Below are 26,039 nucleotides of genomic sequence, written 5' to 3'. Positions count from 1 at the left end.
TAAAATCCTGTTTATTGGAACACACATACATCCTTTCCTGACCCGATCCAGGGTTTGGAGTCCATGCAGTACCAATAATATGACGAAAGAAGTAGGGCATTGATAGAAAGGGTTCACCGACTCTTCAAATTAAAAAAATATTTAATACTGTATTAGGCAAATAATACACCGAAAAGACATTGTGACTGTATAGCCTCTCAGATATTGCACTTCCAGACAGCACATGATAAGTATAGGTCATTCCAGCCATCAATAAATATCACATCAGAAATAGGGGCCACACAAGGCAAACGTGGCATGAGGAGATGAAGAGATCCTACCCTACGGGGGAGAAATGGGAAGGGCTGAGAGCCTCCTGGATCACCCCTGCCTGTAGCCTGGAGGCAGGAGGGGAGAGCATCTCCTCTGCACCTGGAGGGAAGGGACGGGTGGTCCCAGGGTGCTGGGTGCCCCTGCTGTGACCCCCTTGTCCCCAAGGTCAGGTCTGACAGCATCCAGGCCAGCAGTAAGCCAGATTGGGGCAGTCCAACCCTTCCCCACTTTGGGGCACAGCACACCCCAAAATGCCCCGACCACCACCCCAGAAAGCTCCTTGCACCCACAGCAGCCACTCCTCACTCTGCCCTGTGCAGCGTCCATCCTGGCACTGGTTTCAGCCCCTCTGTCCCACCCAGGGCAGCTCCTTGGCCATCTCCTCCAACGTCAGGATTTTCACGCAGAGCTGAGCCTGAACCCTCCTCATGATGCCCAAGGCTCCGGTGAGCTGGTGTGACAGTCTATGGCATATTGGCAACATGAACCAGGCAGGAGAAAGGTTTCCAAATATTGCAGCCCACTTCTGGGGCATCTCCACTTCTCTGATGGGGCTGCACTTCCACCAGGGATGAAACAGGCACTGGTGAGCACATCCAGAGCCTGGCTGGTGCGAGGTGGGGTGGGCAGAACAGCCAGAGGCGGGAGGCACGGGGAGCCAGGGTCAGCAGTGGGGTGCACAAGCAGAAGGGAGAGCAGCCTTTTCGGTCCATGGCAGTAGCACTGCGACATCTGTTGGTTCGGGCCGAGAAACAGGCACAGGCTGAGCTCTGGCCTCGTCCTGAAAGGCAGCTGGCACTTGGAAGGATGTATAGTGGGGATGTGCTGAGAAACAAGGTGGGAAAGGCTCCATGAGGACAATGGTTCGTCTCCATGTGGGGACCAGTGTGCCAAGAAACCCACAGCTCCTGGCACTGGAAGCCATGCCCTGAGGGACAGCAGTGTCCCAGGAGAACCTGCCACCCTCACTCCAATGGGACCCCTCATTTAGGATGGCATCCTGGGGACACCAGGGACTGGACAACTCATATGTACCACCCAGACCTTGGGATGCTGAGCATCTCTTCTGCATCATTCCAACATCCTGTGAGCCTCAGCAAGCAGCAGGCTTTTCCCCAACTGCACCCCAATAGTGAGGCAGACCTTGATGACAGCAGGCACCCTGCCTGGGTCACACCAGCAGAGCATGCTGGTCCTCCTGCTCCCCTCTTGGTTCCCACCCAGCTCTGGTCCTCCTCGCACATACCCAGGGCCGGGCTGGCTCCCATCACACTGATCCTCAGCACGAGTACGTCCTGACTGTGGAGGTCTCCAGCCGTGGTGACCCAGAGGCACCAACTGGAAGAGAAACAAAAAGCAGACCATGGAATTAGCGACTGCCCCAATTAGTCCTCAGCATCCCACCAACACATTTATTCTGCAGCAGTTGTGTACTAAAGCCACGTGAATCAAAGTGAGAGGCTTTGTACCTCTGGGGATGCGTCAGAAGGTTTAGGACAGTGGCATAGGGCTGTCTGGTCCAGCAGGGACCCTGCTGGGAAGGGGTGGCATACCTTCTGGGGGCATTTTCTTGGCAGGGGCGGATGGAGGTGGCAGTGGCACCAGGCTGGTGACGCGGAAGCCGGCGGGCAGCGTCTCAGCTGAGCCACTGAGCATGTTGATGCTGTGAACATCCCGCGGGCGGAAGCGCTTTCTCCAGGACGGGGTCCGACGGAAGGTTTTGTCATCACCCTGGGATGGAAGAGCAGGTTGTGAGCCCAGCAGCAAGGACCTCCCAGCCTTGTGAGATATCCCCACTGCTTTCATCTAACTCTTGGGTGCCAGTATGCCAAGATTAGCACAAGCTGTGCAGAAGTGTGTGATCAGGTTGGGCCAAGGATATAGGAGAGCTCGCTGGTATCTCATGAACTGGGCTTCATTCTTCCAGCACGCCCATCTCCTCCCCACCCTGCCTGCAAAGATGTCAACACAAAAGCCCCGGCAAAAACCCAAAGGGAAGCATCTAACTGTGTACTCATCTGGAAGTACCTACTTGTCTTCATGCTCTAAAGAGAGCTCTGACCAGCTCTGCTATCATATCTCATGCAAGAAAGCTGTATGTAGGACAGATCTAAATAAATTCCCACCTTCAGTGACTCAATGTGAACAGCCTTCTGGCTGCATAACAGGGTATCTCCAACCCACGCTTTACCAGCTGCTACGTGTCATGCCCAGAACATCTGTGCCTCTAAAAGGCTACAAAAAAAGTAGCTGGCAAGGAAAGCTGGGTGATTCCTCCCCAAATTCAACCCACTAAGCACTAGAAGAGATGCACAAGACCCTACCTCACTTGCTTCCATAGACAGTTTTGAATTTTAAATGATTTAGTTTTAATTTATTCCATTGTTCTTCCAACTGCTAGTTGTCTTCCCAGGATAAGCTGGGAGAGAGAAGCAGTTCTGTTTCTCCTATTTCTTAAACAAGAACAGGTACCCAGCACAATCTGGGCATGGGAGAGGTTTGGTACTCACATCGTCCAGCCTCCGATCTGTGCCCAATGCAAGCAGATTGTTGAACTCCCTTTCCAACACTTGTCGAGCCTGAAAATAACATCAAATGAACACTCTCCATCTATGGGAGCAGCTCTAAGCATAGCTCCCCAACCCAGCCCTGAGAACGATGGAGAAAAAGCCCATGCACCATCAGAGTGCTCTGCTTTGAAAAGCAGAACTGAGTTGGTGGGACTGGTGGAGTCACACTGCAGCTATGTCCCATCCTCCTCCAAAATCTCCCATGGAAGCTTTCCTTACCTGTGTGTTCTGCGTGGGGATTTGCAACACGAGAGCCAGACTGTTGTGGTCAAAGTTTTCATCAAGGGCCAGGAGTGCTCCATGCACCCCGCTCTCAACGAGGTTGTTTGCGTACTCGCGGAGCCCGATGGACTGGATCCAGTGAATGACCTGGTCATTGGTCCACACCAACACATCTGCAAAAGAGCAAGAGCATGTTTCAAGGCAGCCCAGACAGTACTCTTGGTTGTGCAGTAGGCTGGGATGTGCTGGAGTCCTGCCACACAGCCCCAGGCTGAGCCTGGCACTCTCCTTCCTGGGCCAGCAGCAATGCCATGTAGCTAAGTGCCAGGAAAAAGCTCACTTCAAGTTACCAAACTAAATGCAGAAATGACAGGCAGAAAACAGCTGTGAAAATTAATCCTAAGAGGCCTGGATTGATGATGTAATTAGGGGCATTATCAATAATGAGTTGTAATCTAAGCACAGGAAATCTCAGGATAGCCAACAAGGAAGGGGAGCTTGATAAGCTGGGGGGTGTCCTGAGTACTTGAAAGGGGCAGAAGCTCACATGATGCTGGGACAAGGCCCTTCCTGTCTTGACACCCTACCACCCTACTCATGCCTGACTGGGGTGAGCTTAAAGGTACTTGGAGCAATCTGCTGGGGAAATACTGCAGGGACAACAGCCCCACAAGCGTGAGTATTGCTCAGAAATACCGATTTTCATTTAGCAAGTGCTGTGTTAAGAATACGAGGCAGGAGAGAGACCATTACTGGGCATCTCTTTGGAGGTTTCTTGTCAGCCTTCCCAGAGCAGGATGGTGGATGTGGCTGCTGACCTTTGATTTCGTGCTGAGTCTCTTCTCGCCTCCTCTCGAGCTCTTTGCGGTCGTAGTTGAGCCTCTTCAGGCACATAATGCCATACTGTAGGCTGGTGCTGCAAGGACACGACACATCACCCAACCTTCAGGAGGGCAGACGCCTTGGAGGGACCCTGCAGAGGGACCCACTTCCCTACTAATTCTCCATGTGCCCAAAGGATGTTTTAGTGTAGGATTGAGTAGTCACAGATGAAATTCAAAGGGATGATCTTAGCTAGGAGCTGGAGAACATCCCTCCCTTTTGTGGTAATCCCCCAGTCCTTCAGTTTTATCCTGTTCTAAGAGCAGGCTGTCCCAGGTTTGGCCTAGATGAGCCACCCTCCAGCACTGAGGCTGGCCAAGAGGAAAATTCCTCAAAATCCCCCATCCCCTGATCCACGTGCAGGTACTGCACCTCAAGGACCTCCCAAAGGAGAGGACTCACCGGTGGAAACTGTCCACCATCTTCAAATGCACTCTGAGGTCTTTCTTGGTGAGGTGGTCCAGCATCCGTGCATCAACAAGACACTCCATGAAGTAGCTGCGATACTGTGGGAGGCCCAGGCTGGGCAGCCACTCATTCCCAATCCACTCGTGGTTCATGTCCCCATAGGCCAGTGTCTGTAAAAGCAAATGGAGAAGCTAGGAAAAAAAACAGGGCTTAGGAAACCTGCAGACAGCCCCAGGAGATCAGTGACAGCTCAGTGCTGCAGCATGGGAGTCCGCTGTCCTGAGGACTACATGTGGACTGGGGGAGTTCAACCCTAGTTTGGGCTGGAGGAGCTGGAGGGAATGGTTCTGTTGGCCACGGCCCGTGTTCTGCTCAGAGAGCAAGCACTGGGCACAGGCTCAGCTCCAAGCAGGACTTGCCACATGCTGATGCCCCACGCTCATTCCCTGGGTGCCCCATGGTGTCCAGCTCTCCCTCCCACATCCACCCCACGTACCACCCCCAGTGAATGAGACACAGCAGGGACCTCACCTGTGCCCAGCTGCCTTCCTCTGTGTCCTAAGCGTGACACATGCAGCATGTCAATAGAAAGGACAGGTAAAGTCAGTACATGGCAGCATTGCACTGTGACAGCTTATGCCATGTGTGCCAAGCGAGGGACCCCTCAGTTTGGTGTGATCCTGGTGGGCCTGGGGGGCTCAGCCTTGCTAGCAGGTGCTGGGGACATCCCAGTCCTGCAGGACTCAGGATTCATGACATCTCTGTCAAGCAAGGATGTTGGACGGAGCTTTTTTAACAGGTCTTGGGCATTAGTTGGGGCTTAGACTTCCATGATGGGAAGTATGGGCAGCTCTTGGGTCATCTCAACAGCTGGAGAGAGACACTTAACCGTCAGCTCATGGGTCACAAACCCCGCCAAGGACAATCTGCCAATTTTGCAGCTGGTTATCATGGGCTGGTTTCTCTCAACCTCACAAAACCTACAAGGGAAAGTGTGGCATTCCAGCTGTAACTCTGAACTCTCTGTCCCCAAAAGACCCTTGCCAATAACAAAGCTCTGTGCCACCCAGACAGCAAGCATGAGCTTCAGTAAAATGCCAAATTAATTCACACTGCCAACCCAAAACGCTGCCCCAGCTCTGAGATTCAGACAGAAGGTCATTTAGTTGCTGAGAGGGGAGCATGGCCACACCTCTCCAAAGGACCCAGAGCTCTTGGGAGCGTGGCCACATCTCCCTGAGGAACCTCAAGCTATCAACCAGTGATAATGACAGCAGGGGCAATATTTGGGTGTGCTAATGTCAATGGGATGGTGACTTCTCTGGGTGTTGGCTGACCAGTGTGGGACTCAGTCTCATGCATCAACTGAGATCACTCTTGTATTTTGTCTATCTTTCCTGTTTAACTCATAACTGGCACTAGAAACCCAGCAAAACCCAAAGGGGCTTGACAAAGGAAAATGCATCTGATGGTTTTTAAGCCAGCTTTAGAAATTGTTGGGATATTGAAGGCTGAAAGACGGTTTCTAGACAGGTGCATAATGCTGGCCAAGAGCTGACACATGAGACACAGCAAAGATCCCCTTCCCTGCTGGGGTTTTTAGTGCCTCAATGCACGTCTGGAGCTCAGCTCAGTAACTGATCCGCTGCAGCAGCAGGGCGGCCAGCCTCACCGTCTTGGTAGACGTCGCCATGTTCTCCATCTCCTCGTGGGTCACCCAGACATTTCCAGAGGACTGGAAGAGAAAAGGGCAGAGTGGTCAAAGTGAGCTGCTGCAGAATCAGGGCTCACAGCTACAGTGAACACAATCCTGGCTCAGGGTGAAGGAGGATCAGAGCATCCTCACATGTGGAGCAGAGGCAGCGGGCATCTTGCAGCATCATTGCAGCATCCCTGCAGTTTGAGATGGCGACATCTGGGCTGTCCATCGAGCCATAGAGAGTGTAGCAAGGTCTACTGGCATTTCGTCTGCCTTTATGCTTTGGTTTTATGTTCACAGAGCCTGCAGGCTTGCCTCTGACAGCTGTGACCCCAGACAGGGCCATGTGAGGGCATGCCTGGGGCTGTTCCTTTTGCTGACTGTATTTCTACAGACATGTCTTGGCTTACTGGGGCACCATTAACCCCTTGGGGGCTCTAAGGACCAGCACAAGCTATAATCCTGCTATCAGCTCCATATCTTATCCAGGGCAAGTGGGAGATCTGCAGTTACTCTGACTTGCCCCAGGAATTTCAGACAGCTTCAAGGAAAGATTTATATTGAAATAACTGAAAAAATGGTTCTGCATAACTGAGCTGGCCCTGCAAATCAAACATGTGCTTTTTAGGTGGAATCTTATTCCCTCAAGATCTGACAGTGCCCAAGCTTTGCTCATCCCTGGTTGCTCTGCAGGGTCAGCCTCCTGCTGACAACCTCTGTGTGTGAGGATAAGAACATCTGATGGGGTCCCAAGGCAGGAAAGTGCTTCACTCTTGGTGGCAGTAAATAATCTTTGTGCCAGAGGACATGTGCCTGGTGAGTTTACTGGTCCTTGAGGCATGTCACCCCACCCACAGCCTGCACTGAACACTGGCAAGCTCTTTCTTGCCGCACTTGCCTGCAATACTGGGACTCCCTGGGGACCAATGAGCCACTGTGGTCCTACAAAGCCAGGGGATGGGGAAAACAGCCGTGGGGTGGAGTGCTTACCGTCCGTGAGGTGGGTGGTGCTGATGGGCTCGTGAGTGAAACCATCTCCTGGATGGCCAGGCGCAGCTTCAGGCGATGCAGCGCATTGCTGATGCCGATCTCCCTCTGGATCTCAGTGTCAGACAGTGCTGACATGATGGCTCCACTCTTCACGTTGGCTCGGCAAGCAGCAACGTACCAGGCTGGCATCCCCACCCAGAGCTGTTGAGACAGGGAAAAGTTGGGGATCCACCCTGGCAGGGTAGAGGACACCCTGTCTGTAGCTCCACATCAAAGCTGCATACCCATGTTGGGCTCCTTTTCTGTTTGGACCTTGCACAGATCGCCTGTGGGCAGAGCAGCTTCCCTATACCTCAGACAGAGCATAGGGAAAGTACACCCACTGAGCCTTTCAACTCAAGAGCTTGAGGAAACCCCAAAGCACAACCCTGCAGACATGAGAGGGACTTGGGGATCTGCTCTGTTCCCCCAGCTCCACTCACTTGGAACTACAGATGCTCCATTGCCACCTCCCTTCTCAGCTGGGGAGCATAGAAAACATCTCCACGCTTTGGGAAGAGGTTCTGAGTTGCTGAGCATGGATGGATTGTTTTGCAACCACCACCCACATGCATGGCACAAAATGGGGCTGTGGGGTGCTGTACCCCTCCCAGGGGAGCACACTGTGTTTGGGGACAATGTGTGGGCATGCTCTGCCTTACCTCCAGCCAGGACACAACAGTGGGGCCATCCCAGTGAGCAAAAGGCAATCCCTTCCTCCGAGCTTCTTCCAGAAGTTCATGCCTGGAGCAAAGAGAAGCAGAAGAGTGATTTATTGGGAGCCTGAGGGGAAGAAAGTAAATCGCAAAAGGGAAGAGACTATCAGAAGCAAAAACCAGCTGGAAACAAAGCAATTAAGGAGCTAACATGGCTCAAGAGGGGGTGAAGACAAGAAGTCTTCTCAGCCCTGTGTCACAGCTTAGCAGCCAGGGCCATTTTCTTGCAGTGGCAGAGGAGGTTTACTCACTTCTTCCGCAGGCGCCGATCTTTTTCAGCCTGAGCACCCAGCTTGCCGAGTCCCAGAGGGTCCTGAATGCCCACTTCTGTGTCGGTCAGCAGCACTGTTGGGCAAGCAAGATACTCCCAGGTCAGCATGATGTCCCCCATGGCACTGCATGGATCCTTGCACTGAGGTTTTGGGCATGCACAATTACAGTACAGGAGGTGATGGTCTCCATTTCCAACCCATCTCCAGAGCACCCCTTGTCACAATGGAGCCCACAGGGATCCCTGCCTGCCAGCTTTCCCATTTCAAAATGCTCAACATTGATGCAGTAAAGGTTTTATGAGTGGAAAAGCAGCTCCCGCCACAGGGCTGAGCAACATGGAGGTGCCATGGGGAGGGAAACAGATTTGAGAACATTAGGGATAAGATACAGCGATGGGGGATTGCTATCTCTTGGAGAGCATTAGCACTGGTACCGTGCTCAGGTCAGAAAGGTCCACGGGGCAGAAAGGACCAGGATCTGCCTGTCCCAGGATGCCCAGAGCTGGTAGCCTCGATGTCCCCAGGCCAACCGCATGTCCCTGCTCCTCTGCCTGTAACCCCAACACTACTCCAAAGCCAGAGAGGGCCGGAAGGTGTGAGTAGAGCCTGACCCAAGAGAATGCCCGCCCGGCATGCACAGGAATGGGGCTGCTCACAGACCCTGCCCTGTGGCTCCTTCTCTGCTCAGCTGAATCAAGCGGCCCTTCTCTTTTTTCCCGAACAAACGCCCGATGGAGGATTTGATCCCCTTCCTCTTGGAGCCCTTGTGCAAGGAGTCCTGGCTGCTGTTGCTGCTGGGGTTACTGGCTTGTTCCTCCAGCGAGCTGGGGATGGAGGGAGAGGAACAGCAAAGCCTTAGGTTATTCCCGAGCAGCACAAGAGTCATGGCAAACCCCAGCTCATCTCCACGCCAATGACTGAGATCCAGCAGGTGCTCCACGTACCTCTTCCCATCCTCCTGACTCAGTGCGGGGTGGCCCAGCTTTTCCAGCCGCAACGTCCTGGGGGGAGGATGGGGGAGAAGTCTCGCATTTGATGGTGGTTTTATCCTCTCGGCTTTCATCCCGAGCTGCAGGTGACTAAACAAGCACAGGAGCCATGAGGTTGGATGGCCAAAGCCCAGTTTCATCCTTGTCCTGCTGCCTGTCCCGGAGCCCCTCTCTCTTGTTCCATGGAGCCATGGCCAACAGAGCCAGCAGTGTCCTGAGGCTTTGCCATGCTCCAGGATAAGCCTGAAGCAGAGCTCCAGTGGTGGCTCGAGTTGCACAGGCAGATGGGGAGGATTCAGCCAAGGGCCAAGATCCTGGGAATGTGGGGAATGAGGAGGAGAGAGGATGCAGCTCCATGGCCCAGATCAAGGTGTAGGGACAGAAGCTGCTGCCACGGCAGAAAGTTCTGAGGAAGACAGATGGGAATGTCCCAGACACACCCTGTCCCCAAAAGGGATGCTCAGTGTTTGAGGACCCGGTGGCTGTCTGACCCTCCCCATGTCCCGCAGAACTTCAGGCCGCCAGCTGGAACATCTCCAAGCACTTTATGGGATCCTTCTGCTGAAACCCTGGGGTCCCCAGCTCCACCCCACACCTGGTGTACCCTGACCTGGTGAGGGCAAAGCCAGGAGCAGGCTGGAAAAGGGGCTTGGACAAAAACCAGCAGAGTGGGAGCCACTCACTAGCAGTTTCCTCCGGTGCTTCCTCAAGTCGCTGGGCTGATTCCAAGGGAGAAAGCAAGAGAGACACAGAAAGGGTGGCAGTTAATGGAGAAACCCCTCAGCAAACGCAGGCATCCTGTTCCACACCCCTCAGCTGTATGGACGCTGGGATGCTGCTTCCACCCTAAGCAGCCACATGCACACCCCGTGCCCACGCTCCCCTCTGCCCCGTGAGCCTCCTCACCAGCGTCATGATCCCCATGCGGTCCAGGTCCTGAGCAGCACTGCGGGATGTCAGCTTTGGGGTGGAGCGGCCGCTGAGAGGTGGGGATGAGCTGGCCAAGGACAGGGCTGTCAGCGAGGTGGGGATGGAGGCTCTTTTGCAGAGCTGGGTGAGGTTGAGGCCTTCCATGCTGCCGCTGGTCACACGGGTCTCCAGCTCCTCTGCACGGAGCTCGGTGGATTCCTTCTCCTCTTGGATCATCCTGCAGGAGCAGTGGGCTCAGGGCTCCTGGATCCACACCATTCTGGGGTGGCCCCCAGCCTCTGGCACTTCCCAGCCATGGGATTTACTGACACTACGGAAAGGCAGTCTGGGTGCTGCGACTGGAGCCCCTGATCTCTAGGAATGGCAGTAAGACCCATCAAAACCCACATAAATCAAGGATGAGGGATGTCCCATTTCTCTCTCTTTTTTTTTCTTTTTTCTTTTTTAAACAGTGATCTTTTGTGTGAACCAGCTCTGATGTCACCAAAGGACAGAAAGAACCAAGCCCTGTGGATAGATACCCCAGAGCCATTTCCCTGGTTAAAGTTGGAGCAAGACATCAATTTTAGGGCTCCAAATCCTCCTCCCCACTCTGAAAGCCATTTCATTTCAAAACAGTTATAGGCTGTGACCTCTACCTGATCTCCTCGTTGATGGCATCCAGCTGCTCCTGGAGCATCATGGCCAAGGTCTGGGCATCCGAGTGCCCACCAGGGGAGAGCACATCCATGGAGCTGAAGAGCGTCTCGCGGTCATCTTCATCCACATCAGAAATCTCAGGATCGCTGTCAAAGGCGTGAGGCCCCGTAGCCAGAACGCTGCCTGCCTGGGCCTGCTCCCAGTCCTGTGGGAACAAGATCCTCCATGGCACCTCTACAACCCCAAAAGCCAAACTGGAGGCCTCCAAGCAACACTCAACCACAGTATAGCCCCAGTGGGAAAGCAATCTTGTCATGTTCCATTCACTTGCCAGGTGAAGGAAATAGCCCCACGTCTCCAGGTCAGGGAGATGTGAGACCAACGTGCAGGGAGACCCCAGTTCTGACCCCGATCCTGGCCCTGTGCTGGCAGGAGGGTGGGTTACCTTTGCTGGCTCCTCTCTCCGGGTGGTGAATCGCCCCTTCTGTGTCCGAGGCAGGGCTGGGGCTGCTCCAAAGGGCTCAGCTGGGGCATGGACCACAGCACCCAGAGGGAAGCGCAGGTCTGTGGCACTGCCCATGTGGGACCTGTGGAGAGAGTTCCATTATGGACGCTGCCCATGCAAGGATGCTTCTGTCCGCTGGCTGCTTTCAACAGAGCCCTCAGGACAGAGGAGGGGGACAGGGCCACTCTGGAATGACCACCCCAGCAATACCTCCCTGCTCTGCTGCAAAATCAGGCTCCAGAAGAGAAAAGTGTTCCATTCCCCCAGTCCCAACCCTGTAGGAAGCACAGCCCCAGGCCCTACCCCACTGCTACCTCCCCTTTTGCTGTGGTACCCATTGAATACCCAATTTTTTTGGCCTGCACTGTCCAGCACAGTCTGCACCTCCCAACATGTTGGAGTCCCCCTGTGTGTGACCTCGTCTTCATAATGGCAGTTAGACGAGCAGTGCTTCTTTCTATGTTTTCTTCAATATTTCCACAAGAAAAACCCTGATGAATAAAATCCCATTTGAAACAGATCTTTCAGGTGCAAGGACATGAGCATCACTTGGGGCTTCCCACCAGAAACCATTTAGGACTTCTTTATCCTCCTCCTCCAAGCTCATGCTGGTGCTCAGAAACAGAGCAATGCAGCAGCTGCACTGGGACATGAGGCCAATTATTGCCACTTGTGGGACTCTGTGCATACCTCCACGTCACCTGCTCACACCTCCTCACCATCTTTAGAGACCATCCACGTGGCTGAGCAAAGCATCCCAGAGCACACAGTTGTTCCTCCCTATATGCATTGCAATAGGAAGCACGAGGCTTGGGCTTGCTTTAGGAGGACAAAAGCATTTGCCCAGAGCAATCAGCAGATTTTCCACTACGGTGGGTTTGGTTTCCATCAGAGGGCCATATCTGGGCTCCCCACCCCCAGCAAAATCACAACATGAGCAGCTCAGCTTGGCATCAGCTCAGTGTTTGCAGACGAAGGCACAGCCCAAGTTTCAAGAGGATTTAAGCTGCGGAGCTGCTGACAAGCTGCTCCCAAGCTAAAAACAGATAAAGGCGCCTTAGACAAAAGCTGACATTTCAACTGGGGGATTATTCTAGCCTCTGTAACTCAAGCTTTCTGCTAACCTGCCCTTCAAGAAATAAAAAACTAATAAGTGAGCAATGCCCTCATTGCTCTTACAGACCCATACAAGGAGCTCCCATGTATGCTCCAGGCACTCCTCCAGCACTCAGCTGTCCTTCATCCTCACATGTTCTTCCTCACTCTCCCTGCTTCTTCTTTCCAGTGCTGAAATGTGTCCTCCAGGCACTTTTGTCACTGCTGCCAGCAGATTTGAGGTTTGCTGCAACAGCTCCCATTATCTGAATATCAGAGGCTGAGATCTGATGAACTCACCTCACATCTTGGAGCACTGAGCTGGGGCCCCCCTACCTCCCTGCTGACTTTAAATGAAAGTGTGGCAGAGCAGAGGGCAATATGGGGGTCTGCACTGATGGTCACCATGGCAAGACAGGTTCCTCCTTCCCAGTTCATCCCCCACACACTGGGGAAGAAAGGCGTTTGGTGAACACCCTGCTGTCATGGGAGACTTCTGCAGGACTGAAAATGAATCCAAGTGAAGAAAATGGTACATGAGCCATGGCGGTTTGAGATGGGCAGTGAGAACAGGACCTTGATAAAACCACCCTGGAGTGACACAGCTGAGAGAAAGGTAACTCAAACTTTGAGTCCTTTGTGCAGAAAAAGAAATGTATGTCCAGTGGGTGTGGGGTTTTTTTGCCATCAGAAGAGTAAATTTGAGGTCATTCAGTTGGGCTGGGCTGTTCTCCACAGTCTGTGTCTCAGCCCAGGACAGATCTGCTGCGATGCACCACCGTGCAGCTCTGCATCAAGGCTTGCTGGCACTGAAATAACCAATGCCAACAGCATTTTGGGGCCCTAAAAGAAAAGTTCCCCCAAACCATCGCAGTGGGGTGTGTGTCAGAAAGCAGGGTTTCAGCAGAAGCCTCTCACCTTGTATGTACGCTCTCCACAAACGTCCCACTTCTGGTCTTGAGCTGATCAACCTCCAGCCGCAGTTTGTCGATCTCATCTGACAACCTCCGCTGTTTGGGGCAAAACAGATGGGCACAGGGGTTGGTTTCACACTGAAGAGCAGCCAAGTTCGGGGCAAACCACATCCGTAGCTATTTCCAGGTTTTCCCTCTAAAAATCCCCATCCCATCTTCGAAGTACCTTTGGTATACCAGTAAGGAAACAGCTCATGCAGGCGACAGTGAATGGTGATGCCGGGGCAATGCTGCGAAGGGGAGTGATCACAGACACATGCGTGCTCGAAGCGATGCTGGCTTGCAAGATGAAGGAGAACTGGTCCCACTAAGGTGCTCTGGCTTTGCTGCAGGCTGCATGTGCACATTCACCGTGGGAAACGGTCAGCAGCAAGGGATTTACCAGCCAAATTGGTGCTGGGCTCATCCCTCCCGCTGCCAGCCCCAGGGAGGGGAAACTGTGCCTGCACTACGTGACCATGCTGTCCTGTGGGAGATGCTGGGGAAGCTGCAGGTGGGCAGAAAGGCAAAGGGATGGAATCCTCCAGGCACAGCAGGATCCAGTCCCGTGGGCAAATGGGCTGAACTGGGGGGGGGGAGGCAACATGCAGGCAGCATCATGCGGGTCTCTGGGCTCTGCCCCTGAGAGCAGCTGTGGGTGGGGAGCACAAGCAGAGCCCTCTAACTCTTCCTGTTGCAGGCAGGGAGCATCTGGGAGAGCAGAGGCTGCCAGTGAGGGGGAAGGCAGCTCCCCAGCCTTCCCAGCCATGCATGAGACACGGTGCACATCCCAAAAGCTCCTGTTGCTGCAAAAGATGCAACCTTCCAGCTTCAGACTCATCTCGCAGACCCTACAGAGATGCTTTATTTGAAAGCGGGGAAGGTGTGAAGACCTGCGGGGATTTCTGCAAGCTGGGCATGGAGCTGGGCATGGAGCTGAGCATGGATCTCTCCACCAACAGAAAGAGGGGGCTGGGACAGCCTCGAGGGTGAAGGGAATGAGGCTGCCCCAGCAGCACTGTGACTTGCGGCCAGGCTGCACCAAAAGCACAGGGGCAAACCCTCCTCTAGAAATGAGGACGAAGCCACCACGACCTCACTGCTGTCCTCTGTGGGGGGATGGATGAGCGTGATAGAAATACAGAGATGGGACTGAACATGCCTGTTAGGGAACTGAACCGGGGGTCTCCAGGGAGGTGGGTGGCAGCTTCCATCCACTGCGTGGGTTAGTTTATGGCCTCCTGCTGCTGGGTGCTTTGGGATCCCAGCTCCTCCGAAACTAGAGTGTTTTAGGTGGCACGACTGCCACTAGTCAGGGGTTAGGAGTGAGAAAGTGCAGTCACTAGGGCAGGCTCCCTGCAGCAGCATTTACCTTGTCGTGCTGGTGTTCCTCTATCTGCTTTTGGGTATTTTCCAGCTCTTGTAACAATGTGTTCTTTGAAAAATGAAACAAAAGAAAAGGGAATAAAAACAGGAAAGAAGAAAAGACATCATTTAGGAAATGGCTGTGTGGGGATGGCCAGCGTGGAATCATTACATGGAGGGTGGGCTGGGCATCTAGCAGGAGGGACAATGACGGTTCCCAAACTGTTCCTCATCGATTGCCCATGAACCAGTCCTCTCTGCAAACCTCCTGCTCCTCAAGCAGGGCTGCCAGGCCCAGCTTTGTCCCACGCTGGACAATTAAGCAGCAATTAAGACATTTGATAGCTAGGGCTTGCAGATTAGGAAGTTTGTCTCAGAGGAGATCAGCACCTCACGCAGCTGAATCAAAAAATGGCTCCAGCATCTGCACTAGAGAAGTGACAAGGAGGAAGCAGAGCGTGCAACTGCCTGACATTTTTGGGAGGCCAAACAGCAGCATTTTTGCCCAGGGATGACTTTGAGAAACATTCTGTGTGTGTCAGTGATGGCAGGAGGCTGGGGAACCCACAGTGCCCCTCCATAAAGCGGCACCACTCTGATCCCTGTTGCTTGCAGGGAGAAGAATTTGAATTCGGTCCTGTGTGTTCCTGTTCTTTATCCAGAGCCACTCAGACATCTGCTGAATGGCTGGACATGCTGGCACAGCCGGGTTCTGGTTGGGGACAGGAGGTGCAGAGCAGCAGAGAGATAGATCTGTTCCTGGAGGCATTAGCAAGGAGGTGCATCCCCTCTTTGGTCTGATCTGGGGGACCAGGGGAGTCTGGTCCCTGCAGGAACCCAAAGAGAGATGAGTTACCATGAGCTAATCTCTCGTTGATGTTTCAAAGTTTAGCCCTGCTCTGGCTCACCCACTTTCCCAGCTAATTGCATTCATGCAGTTGAAAGGAAAGCCTGGCTTCCTGAGTGAGCAGGATGGGAGCTGGGATGCTGCTCACAGACACTTGGAGAAGGCAGATTGGTCTGGCAGCAGGGCCTGGTAAAAAGGGAGGTTTCAAAGCAGCACGTGGAGGGTTAGGGGATTAATGCTGCATTTTTTCCTGCAAAATGCAGTAGGGTTTTGTTCTGACAGCTGGGTACAGGCTGCAGTTGAGGCTGTGCCGATGCAGACACAGAGAAGCAAGGGAATGGAGCAGGATGAATCCTGCTGCTGTCAGAAATGAAGGCGGTGGGGAGTGGATTCTGATAGGCGAGGGCTGGCTGGAGATGAGGGCACGATGCTGAGCACGCTTCCCTACAATCCCACCAGCCCTGGCACCTGGCTGGCAACCTGCATGGGATCGATTCCCCATCCCTGCATGGGTGCTTCCAAACTCCTGTGCTGCAGCTGGCAGAGGCTCCGTGCTGTAGGGGCTGCAGACCTTGCAGCCCTCCAAGGACCCCTTACTCTTAGCCACTACCTTTTCCTCCAAGGCTGCCATCCTCTCCTTGAGGTGCAGCTGCAGCCGCTCGTTGGACTCGCTCAGCAGCCGATCCACAGTGTCTGAGAGCCGCTTGTTGTGCTCCTCGTTCATCTTCTCCCTTTGACGAGCCTGCAGCAGCAAACAGCAACCAGTCACCCCAGATCCAGTGGATTTGCTTCTCCTGCTGTGAGGAGCTCAGTGACCTCCCATCTGTTCCTGCTGTTGGTGTCACAGATGACCCAGGGGACGAATCTACCATTTACTGCACAGATTGAATCCCCTGTTGGTTCTCTGCTGGTCTCTGCTATTTCAGGGCTATGGATGAGAGGACAGTGTCTGACTTCCCACAAGCTTGACCTGTGCACCCCCCAGAGCCAGTCATAACATTGTGACACTTTCCAGACTCCAGTGGATCCTCTGGATTCTCCAAATCTCTACTCTGGGAGAAAGCAACCAGAGACTTCCCCAGCATGACCAAGATCTTGGGCACATGCTGCAATGGCAGCCGAGCGACCCAAGAAACATGCATGGCAGCCTCCCTCAGCTGCCTGCTGAGGAACACAGCAAGACTGTGCATCCCATGACACATTGGCTACATGTTTAGGGCTGTCCCATGTTTGGGATCTTGGCTTGATGTTTTGTTTGGGCAGCGTATGGAGTAGCAGGCACTACACAGGATGGAAGGTGTGATGCCAGGACAGGAAAACTCTAACAGCAAGAAATGAATACCTAGGAGAGAGGGAAATCACAGCGGACTGGTGTGAGCTCCTAGGTGAGGAGACATTCTGGGCAGGAAAATATTAACCATGTCCTTCACCTCACTCTGTTTTGGAGACAGCAGTGAGCCAGACCTTTACACTGCCTCCAGGAACCCAGCTGCCAGGCAAGGGAGAACTGAGCAAGATCAGGACCTGCAATGACTCCTCCACCCAGGCTGAGCAGCACTTACCCTGGCCAGCTCCTGGTTCTTCTCCTCCAGCTGGCTCTCCAGCTGCCGGAGGTGCTCCTCAATGCTCCCATGCCTCTCTTCTGCCTGGGAAAAGCAGAGCAGCCCTCTCAGATGGCGTTTCCCAAAACCAAAGAAGCCCTCCTGCATCCCTCCCCCCATCCCTGCATTTGCATCCTTTCCTTAGATGTGGCACTCCCTTCTGCTGCCTGCATCCCCAGCACAGCTTGCTGTGCTGTGAGCTTTGAAATGACTGCTAGCAAGGGGACTGGAGATGGGGATGCTCCAAAAGCAAACTGGTACTCATCCCAGCACTCCGAAATGTCAGGGCTGGCCCTATCCATGACTTCCTCTATGCCTGCACACTCCCAGATCTAGCCTGGTTCTCCCTTCCTCCTGTTTGCTTTCAAAGTGGTCCCAGAAACAAATGAAGATCACCCTGACCAAGCAGCATCATCACACCTTGGGGAGAGGAGCTGAAGGAAAGGAGCAAACCCTGCATGTGCAGGACTTATCAGGAGTCTTAAAAGCTGAGTATTGTCCCTGCAACCATAGGGAAGGCAGAGGGCAGCAAAGCACAAAGGCTGGGACTGATAGCAGGGTGCCCTGAGCCTACCAGGGGCTGTTGCTAAAGGTGGGCCGATCATCTGACCTGCTCACCCCGATTCCTGCACTGTCCCATGGCCCCTCCATCTCCCAGCACCCCCCATTACCCCCACACTTGCCTTGGTGAGTGCAGCGATGCGCTGGGCCAGCTCTGCTTCCACTTCAGGCAGTGTCTCTGCTTTCCTCATCGTCTGCTGCAGTTTCTGCTCCGCCAGCTCCAGCAGCTCCTGCAGGTGCCGGGCTTTCTCCTCGCACTGTGTGACACATCACGATGTACCACGAGACACCTGCATCGTGACCCCAGCCTCATTTCTCCCTCCCACAACCCTGGGGCAGAGGGGCCCTCTGGTCCTGGTTCAATACCTGGCGGTGCAGGGACTCCTTGTTGGCCAGCTCGCTTTCCAGCTTGTCGTTGAGGTCATGGATGGAGGTGGCTTCTCGCTGGGCTGCCAGGTAGCGTTTCTCCAGTGTGGTGATCCTCTCCTCCATGTCCTCCTTCTGAGCCAGAGCCTGAGGAAGTGATGGGACTGTCACGTCCCGATCCGTGGCCACCAATCTGGGAACAACTGGGCCACACAGCTCCTCTGAGCCCGGGACAGCCCAAGTCCAAGGATGCAATAAAACCCCTGCTGCACAAAGATGAGTAGGAGAGGGATAAAGGGAGAGTCACAGGGAAATGTTCTGATGTGGACACAGCTCACTGCCCTGGGTCTGCAGCACACCTGCGTATCGCAGTGTCTGCTATAACATCAGGGCACTCCTGATGATCTTGGGGACAGCCCCCAAAAGCAAAGTCCGCCTCTGGGGACGGACCTTCGCCCTCCTCTCTATGTGTACAATCCCTTCCCAGTCTAAAACAGCTGTGAACGTCTCTGCAACTGCAATGGGCACTGCAGTGCAAGGGGGCAGGGTCTCACCTCTCGGAGGTCCCTCTGGTATTTACTGCTCATCTCTTCAGATTTGATCAGATCCTTCCTGGCAGTGCCCAGATCCTCCTCCAGCTCAGCAACACTGGCAGCCAACGCAGAGATGTGCTCCTTGGCCTGGACCACTTCGAAATTCTGTTTCTCCAGGAGCTCCTGTAGTTCCACCACTCTCCCTGCCTCATCATCCGGATGGACAGAGCCATTGGAGAGCCTCTGCAAAGCAGCAGAGAGGGATGAGGATGCCTGGCTGCCCCAAGGCATGGGCTGGCACAGCCTGTGGCTGTGCACTGGGTGAACATAGCCCTGCAGGGACCCAGCAATGTGCCTGAGAGGGTGGCATGGGGCTTTTGTGCTTTCCAGGACTCTCACCTTCCAGGGAAGCTTTTGTGCTGGCTCCTTGGGCTCTCTCTCATCCCTCTCAGTTGCTGGGGCCTCCCGAGTGGCACCTTGCTGCAGAGCTGCCACCTGCACACCAACAGGGATTAATTAATAACAGAGGAATGAGATTGGGTGCTCCGGCTATGAATGAGGCTGGAGAATTTACAAGGTTTCCTCTTAAACATGAAGCTTTTGTGTAAGTAGAAACTTCAGAACAGCCTTGCATTAAAAATGCCCAAATGGCACTTTTCTGATCTGCATGATCATCTTTGGGCCATAGTTCACCAAATTCACTAAGAATCCACAAATGTGGCATAGCTCCAAGTAGTTGTAGCCCAGCAGTTCCCTAACAAGGGTCTGGCATAGGCTTCTCTTACCTGCCGATGGGCATCCACAAGCTGCTCCTCTAAGGTTGCCACTCGCTCTAAGGATGCTCGCAAGCGCTCTCTGACCTGCAGTTGGGTAATACAGTGGGAAATGTGGTTATTTATTATGATGAGAATGCTCAGGAGCCAGGGAAAGCCCTAGTCCCTTTGATCTGGCTGAGGGCCAGGCTCAGATGGATTCAAGACCACGGCACAGGCTCAGGAATGCTCCAGGCTCTCGCTTGGGAGAACAAAAGCATGTTATAGAGGAATAGCCGGGGTTAACCTGGCTCTTGGAGGAGAGCCACGGCCAACGGACCTTGGAGATGTCTTTCATCAGAGCAAAACGTTCATAGCAAATGAATCAGGAAGAACTATACGTAATGAAAAGAATAAGCTGGGTGCCAAAGGCTAGCAGTCCTCATCAGATCCCAGCAGCCCATCTCACCTTTTCATCCAGTGCCTTGTGATGCTCAAAGAGTGACTTGAGTGCCTTGAGCACCTCGACCTCACTGGAAACCCCAGATGGTGACTGAGCCTGACGCTTCACCACGGTCATCCTCAGGGACCGCTCATGCCTCGACACCAGGCACTCCAGGTGCTCCAGCAAGAGCTGCAAGAGAGCAGATGTGAGTTTTTTACCACCTTGGGGCTGGCAATGCCGATATCAGCTCAGCAGCCCACGGCATCCTACATTTCTGGGGGCTGAAAGCTAGACAGCATTCTCACACTTACCCGGGTGTTATTGCGCTCAGCTTTCAGCTCTGAGATCTCCTCTTCCCTCTCCAGGAGCTGCTCCCGACATGCACTGAGCTCCCGTGTCAGCGTCGCAAACTCCTGCAGAAATCAGGGCATGGCCATTAGCTGGGAGATCGTGAGCTGATTGGGAGCCAGCATCCCAACCCCGCTCCTGGGACCACCAGCATGGAGCATTTCCCACCCCAACCCAGGCAGTCAGTGAAGGAGACAGCAACACAGGCAAGCTGGGAAACCCAGCACATCCCTGGGGATATGTGGACTCCTCAGTAACACAGTGATTGCATCTCTGGCTATGCTGGAGCAGAAAGGAAACCTGCCATGAAGTTCCCACGGTGCAGAAGGGTTCATTTTCTCTTTAAAAACAAGCACCGTGCACCTGGGTTAGCCTGGATGCACTCACCCATTGCTCCCAGTTGCCATTTTAGGCACCAGTTTGCAAAGGGGCTACACAGCATTTTGCAGCTGGGACTTTTTAGGGTGAAAAAAGCAATGAGGAAACGCTTCTTGAATTTACACCCGTTTCACAGCATGAGAAGGACTGAAAACGAAAAGGGTTGCAGAAGAGGCTGAGGAAGATTTGCTCGAGCATTAACAAACCAAATTTTGACTGGAGGCTGAGAGCGGTTTCACAGCATGAAAATCTCTTTCACTCTCATTTTCAAGTTAAACAAATAAGAAATCCTTCAAGCGGAAGCAAGACGTTGAGGCTCAGTTTGAACTAAATGCTCTGCTCAGCTCAAAGGGGAACCTCTTGCTGATGTCCCACCACAAAATTAAGAGTGCTTTAATCCCTGTTTGTCCCAGCTACATTTCCCCTCTCCCTTCTCACACCAGGCCCTGAGCTGCCTGCAGTGATGTGGTTTTCAGCCTGCAGTATTGGGGGCAGTGGTGTCACTGGTGGTACCACGACCCCATAGTGGGACAGGACAGAAGTGTGGGGCAGTGGGGAAGAAGGGAAAGAGCAATCCCAGCAGCCCAGCCAGTTGCTGTCCCTATGAATGAGCACATCCTGCCCCTCAGGGCTGCTCCTGCCTCAGCACTGCTGCAGCACCCAAACCCACCCCTATCACTTCCCCAGGGACTGCTTTAGACCTGGCACCATCCCTGTCCCAAAAATGGTCACGTCGCACCAAAACCTCCCTCACCAGCTCTGACAGCACCCAGGCACCATCCCATGTCTGCTCTTGGATCACCCCACAGCCCCTTAAACTACAGGGACAGAGGGTGTCAGCCAAGGCTCTCCCAGCACCATGCTCTCCCAGCCCATGCATTAGGGCTCAGCACAGCACAGTGCCACAGGCAGATGTGTGCACTGCTGTGTTATGCAAGTGCTGGCACACAAGAGTGAGCAGCTCGTGTGCATCCCCACGGATTACACTGGGGCTGGGAGTGGAAAGGGCAGCACGAGAGGTACTGAGATGGGGTGTCCCCATATTGATGGCTGCTCTGGGTTGGGGAGCTTTGGTAGTCGTGCTGCAGGGACTCAGCACATCCAGAGCCTATAATCTGCTGAGGTTGGAGACCTCTCACTCTGCCCCACAGAAGCGGGGGCTGTGGAAAGGAATGCTCTCTTTGCTGCAGCTCTTTGGAAACCCACAGACATGGGGTAGGAAGCTCAGCGCAACAGAGATGCTCAGCAAACTGCGAGGCAGCAAACGGTGCTCCCTGCAGCATGGGGCAGGTGGGGCAAGGCACTGGGGAAGCCAGGAAAGCAGGATGGATATATCACCATGGGGATGGAGATCACCAGAGATCAGCCCACTGCACCCTACTGTGCCTCCTGGACTGGCAGAGCTATGAATATTGCACCCACAATCGGGCTTTCACTCCAAAAGTCAAAGAGATTAAAAGAGAGAGAAAAAATCAGCAGGAGAGAGTCTCCTGTTGCAAGGGGCCAGTGTGTTGAAGCAGTGACAGCTCTATCCTGGGCTGCTCAGGGCTCAGCATGGAGCTCCAGCCCTGGCTCCATGAGTGCCCCCCTTGCTGGATCCCATGTACCAGCAGCACAGCTACCAAGTGCAGAGCATTCCATGAGACAGCAATGCTTGTCCTTCCTTGGGGGAAAGCTGCCAAAAAAATAGCAAAAAAATAGTAAAAAAAAAAAAACACCAAAAATAGCAGCACCCCTGAGGTAAGACAGGACAGCAGCATGCAATAAGGCTTAGCTGAGCTTGCAGGGCTGGGGGGCACCTGCAAACCTCATTTTGACGCTTTGGGAATAAAAGTAGGAATAATTCACTCCATCACCCATATATAAGGTATTTCCATCAGTGTCCCAACACAACGACAGCCACACCACCAGCAGGCATCCAAGAGGATGTGGGGACAATAAAGACAAATGTCCCCAGGCCCCGGATGAGAACAGGCACACCACAGAGCACAGCTTCTCCCCCGATCTGCAGGTGCTTTTGCGTTAAGCCTCAGCAGCAAAGAGGAGGCAGAGATTTGCATGTCCCCTGGCCATGGTCAGATGCAGAGTTGTGCTGCACGCATTGGCTCCAGTAAACACTCAGACTAAGCAGGGACACCTCTAAATGGATTAGAAAGTGGAGCAGAGGTGCCTGATCTTCAATCAAACGAAGGATAATCAGACACAGCACTGAGAGCACCCAGGAGCCCTGTGGGAAGCCCAGCAGGCTGGGAAATGGCTAATTTGGATTAAAACCAAACCACCCAAAGCTGGATGAGTGCGACTGGCTGGGCTCAGCAACAAGCCCCATGCAGGAGGGATGCAGGGACACGGATGCTGTTTCACAATGCATGCAGGGCTGGAGACGTGGAGCACCACAAGATGCACTGAAATGGAGTGTTGTGGCTCAGGGCTGGGCTCTTTGGTCAGCAATGGACAAATTCAGGGTTCAGGGTCTCCTGGCTGGGAAACAGGTGCATGGAGACTTCAAGGAGAGGCACCACGGTGGCACTCGTGGAAGCTGCCATCTTCCTTTGTCCTTTCCCAAAGGGGTGATGGTTGATGCCAGCACCCTGCCCAGCTCCTGGGGGATTGAAAGTCCCAGTAGGTCTGCCCTCCCAAAAAGCCCAGCTCTCAGTCCCCTGGGCAGCCCCAAGGAGCAGTGAGGGTGTGACAGCGTGGGGGTCTGGAATTAAGAATTGCAAGAGGTTTCCCAGGACATCGGTGGCCCTCTGCACAGCTGCTTTGGTGAAGTCTGAGGGCCTGTGTTCTCCCCCATCACAGGGGTTCTTGCCAAACCCCCAAGCCCTGAGCAGGGCATAGATAACTGCAGCCTGACGCATGAGCACATCCGGACACATCTGGAGTGCTGCACATGGCATCCCTGGGTCACACCTGTACACAACAGCCAAGCAGAAGGAAGTTGACAGATGGGCCAGGGTCCTACGGTACTGCAGAGAGCACCCGTGCCCTGGTCAGGGCTTGATTCCCATTGCCAGCACTCAGCTGCATGCCCCCATGCAGCCAGGAGGGGAGAGGGATTGGAGCTGAGAGCTTTCAGCCCGATTAAGTCGCGTTCAGCGCTCCCACATGAATAAATAAATCATGTAAAGAAGCATTAAGGCAGCTTAGTCTCCCCAGGAAATCGCCCTGGAGTTCTGCCTTTTTGGGGGCTGAGGGGTGCCCCTGAGGATTAGGAAGGGGGGTCTCAGCCACATGGCAGCCAAACCCCAAATGGGCACAGGGTGGGGGGAGAGGAGCTCCAAGCAGGAGCACTGCTGCCTGCCCCATCCATGGGTCTACCCCACACCCAGCCAGTATGCTGGACCCATGGCATCCAGCTGAAAGGATGCAGAGTGCCACTTCCCCGATCAAAGTATCCCCAAGCTGCACATCGTCCACACAGCCAGGGCCTGGCTCTTTGGAGGCACCAGAAAAAGGATGCCAGCCTCAGGCGGCCACTGAGGCGTGTGGGTGCTCAACCCTGCTCCAAAAAAGGTTTCTTCAAGCAATCAGTCCGACCTCTCCCTACTCAATAGGGTCTGACAAACTGCAGTAAGCTCCCGGGCAAAGCAGACATCAGGAAGGAAATACCAAAAAGGAGGAATAGGATGGGACAGGCACATGGGAAGTCCCCCTATTACCCTGCACAGCACCCCGGGGCACAGAACCACCGCGTCCCACTTACCTGGTACATGCACATGCTGGGATTAATCCCATTGGGCAGGTGAGAGCCTTTGGGTTTGCTCCCCGTGTTCATGTTGAGCCCTCATCTCCTGAGAAGGTGGCCGTGCCCGGAGCCCCCTGTGCCCACATGGGGAAAAGCCGGGCAGCAGCAGCAGCAGCAGCAGCCCAGAGAAATTCCCCATCTGTCACCCACACTCACGGCATCTCTCACCGCAGGGCAGGGAGCCGCAGCGGGGCACCCAGCCGGTCTGTTTGCAGGCACAGAGCTGCCACCGAGTGCCTTTGTGCTGACCCAGTTTGTTCCGTCTGCACGCTGCCCGTGCGTAGCATGGGGGACCCTTTATTGGAGCAGGAGCAGGAGTAAATCCGTGCTGTCCCTTAATCCGAGGCGGCAGGGCGGGCTGTGCGCTCAGGGTGACCTGGTGTGCTCTCTGCAGGGAGTGATGGAGGGAGCAGAGGGGATGCGAGCCCCCAACATGTGGGAAGTGGCAGCACCAATGCCTGGCATTTGGGCACGACTCAGAGCGACTCTGGGCCATGAGGACCCCATGAGCTCCCGGGGAAGCACTGTTGGGTGTTTTGTTTTGGGCAGCCTGTGGAGAGCCGAGAGAGCCCAGCTCTACACACAGGGACACAGGTTGCCTCCCTGCTGAGCTGCCTTCCCCTGTCTGGAGCAGAGAAGGGATGCAGAAAGCTGGCTGGCCACCGGCCCAAGCTCTGCCCTGGCTGGTGCCATTCACATTCACCTCCTGTCTCCTTGGGGTGCCCCACATCCTGATGCCCAGGTGAGGCAGGAGGATTTGAGATATCAGCACCAGCAGGAAGCACGGATGTGTTTGAAGCTTCCTGCTTCCCTTGGCTGCTGGGATCCCCCCATATTCCAGTGCTGCAAGACCCCACAGGAAGGTAGTCAACTGCAGTGCTGCTCTCCTACTCTTCTCCTGACCTCATCTCTCCTAGCAGAAGCTGAGTTTGAATCCAGGTCTCTGGGGCACCTGGAGTGGGTCCTACTGGTGGAGCTGCTGGGAGCACTGCAACACCCAACTCTCAGTACAGCTAGAAATCCCAGCAGAGCCGTGGCAAACCCCAACTCCCCCATGCTCCTACCTGAGGGAGGGCTGAATTGAGCTGCCTCTGAAGCTGGTCACGCTCCCGCAGAGCCTCCTGCAAGCGGCTCTGAGTGACAGAGAGAGTCTCACGGGTCTCCCGCAGGGTGTCCAGCAGCTTGTCCCTCTCATCCAGCATGTTCACCATCAGCTGCTCGAAGTCGGCGTCAGCCTCGGAGCCCTGCGGGGGGCCCAGCGGGTCCCCCTCGCTGATGGTGGGCATCACCTCACACATCATGGTGGGGCGTGACAGGCAGCTGAGGGTGCTGGAGGTGCCCGCTGGGGTGCTGGTGGGGGCTGTCGAGCCGTGGGGCCCCGATCACATTGCTATGGGCTCTCACGTGCCAGGGAAGCCGGCACTGAAGAGGGTAACGCGATGCTGAAGGTGGGGGGATGCCCCATCTCTTCCTGGGTGCCCACCGAGGGCTAAGCAGAAACCAGCATTGCTTGAGCAGGGGCAGAGGGATGGCCTTGGCACCCACAAGGTCCTCACAGTCTTAAAGCCCCCTGATCTGCTGCGTGGTGCCGTCAGTGCAGTTGAAGTCTTTTGTGCTGCTGCTCCGATGCCTTTTGAAGGGGTCGGAGCATTTGTGAGCCACGGGGATGCTCAGAGGGGAATGAAGTGACCCTTGGGGACACGTCCTGGTGGTGAGCTTGAGCTAGCAGCGGCACAAGGCGGCTCTGGAGGATACGTGGGCTGCCTGGGCATGTTGAGAAGTCAGGTGAAGAAGAGTTGCTCCCCTTAAGGTGAGTTGAGATGGTCCCAGCTGGTGCAGAAACGTGTCTTTATTTGGAGTCTAAACACAAGGTG

At 54.3% G+C, this 26,039-nt stretch overlaps 1 protein-coding gene across 1 annotated transcript; it reads right to left on the bottom strand.

Moving 5' to 3' along the window:
* Positions 1 to 26,039, bottom strand: LOC100538447 (liprin-alpha-4-like). The gene is given in 31 exon segments (XM_010724023.2): positions 1 to 1,137; positions 1,559 to 1,650; positions 1,866 to 2,043; positions 2,823 to 2,891; positions 3,102 to 3,277; positions 3,923 to 4,020; positions 4,389 to 4,564; positions 4,926 to 4,952; positions 6,067 to 6,129; positions 7,084 to 7,284; positions 7,785 to 7,866; positions 8,090 to 8,183; positions 8,771 to 8,934; positions 9,055 to 9,116; positions 9,118 to 9,189; positions 9,783 to 9,818; positions 10,006 to 10,246; positions 10,668 to 10,873; positions 11,114 to 11,255; positions 13,187 to 13,278; positions 14,594 to 14,656; positions 16,044 to 16,175; positions 16,996 to 17,079; positions 17,718 to 17,852; positions 17,962 to 18,108; positions 18,516 to 18,737; positions 18,894 to 18,989; positions 19,280 to 19,354; positions 19,716 to 19,880; positions 20,003 to 20,104; positions 25,230 to 26,039. Coding segments are annotated over 30 exon segments (3,696 nt in total). The 5' UTR covers positions 25,467 to 26,039; the 3' UTR covers positions 1 to 1,137; positions 1,559 to 1,591.

Source organism: Meleagris gallopavo, chromosome 28, assembly GCF_000146605.3.
Source record: "Meleagris gallopavo isolate NT-WF06-2002-E0010 breed Aviagen turkey brand Nicholas breeding stock chromosome 28, Turkey_5.1, whole genome shotgun sequence".
Classification (NCBI taxonomy): Eukaryota; Metazoa; Chordata; class Aves; order Galliformes; family Phasianidae; genus Meleagris; species Meleagris gallopavo.
The sequence above is the reverse complement of the archived record's forward strand: the minus strand, read 5'-3'. Positions and strand labels throughout refer to the sequence as shown.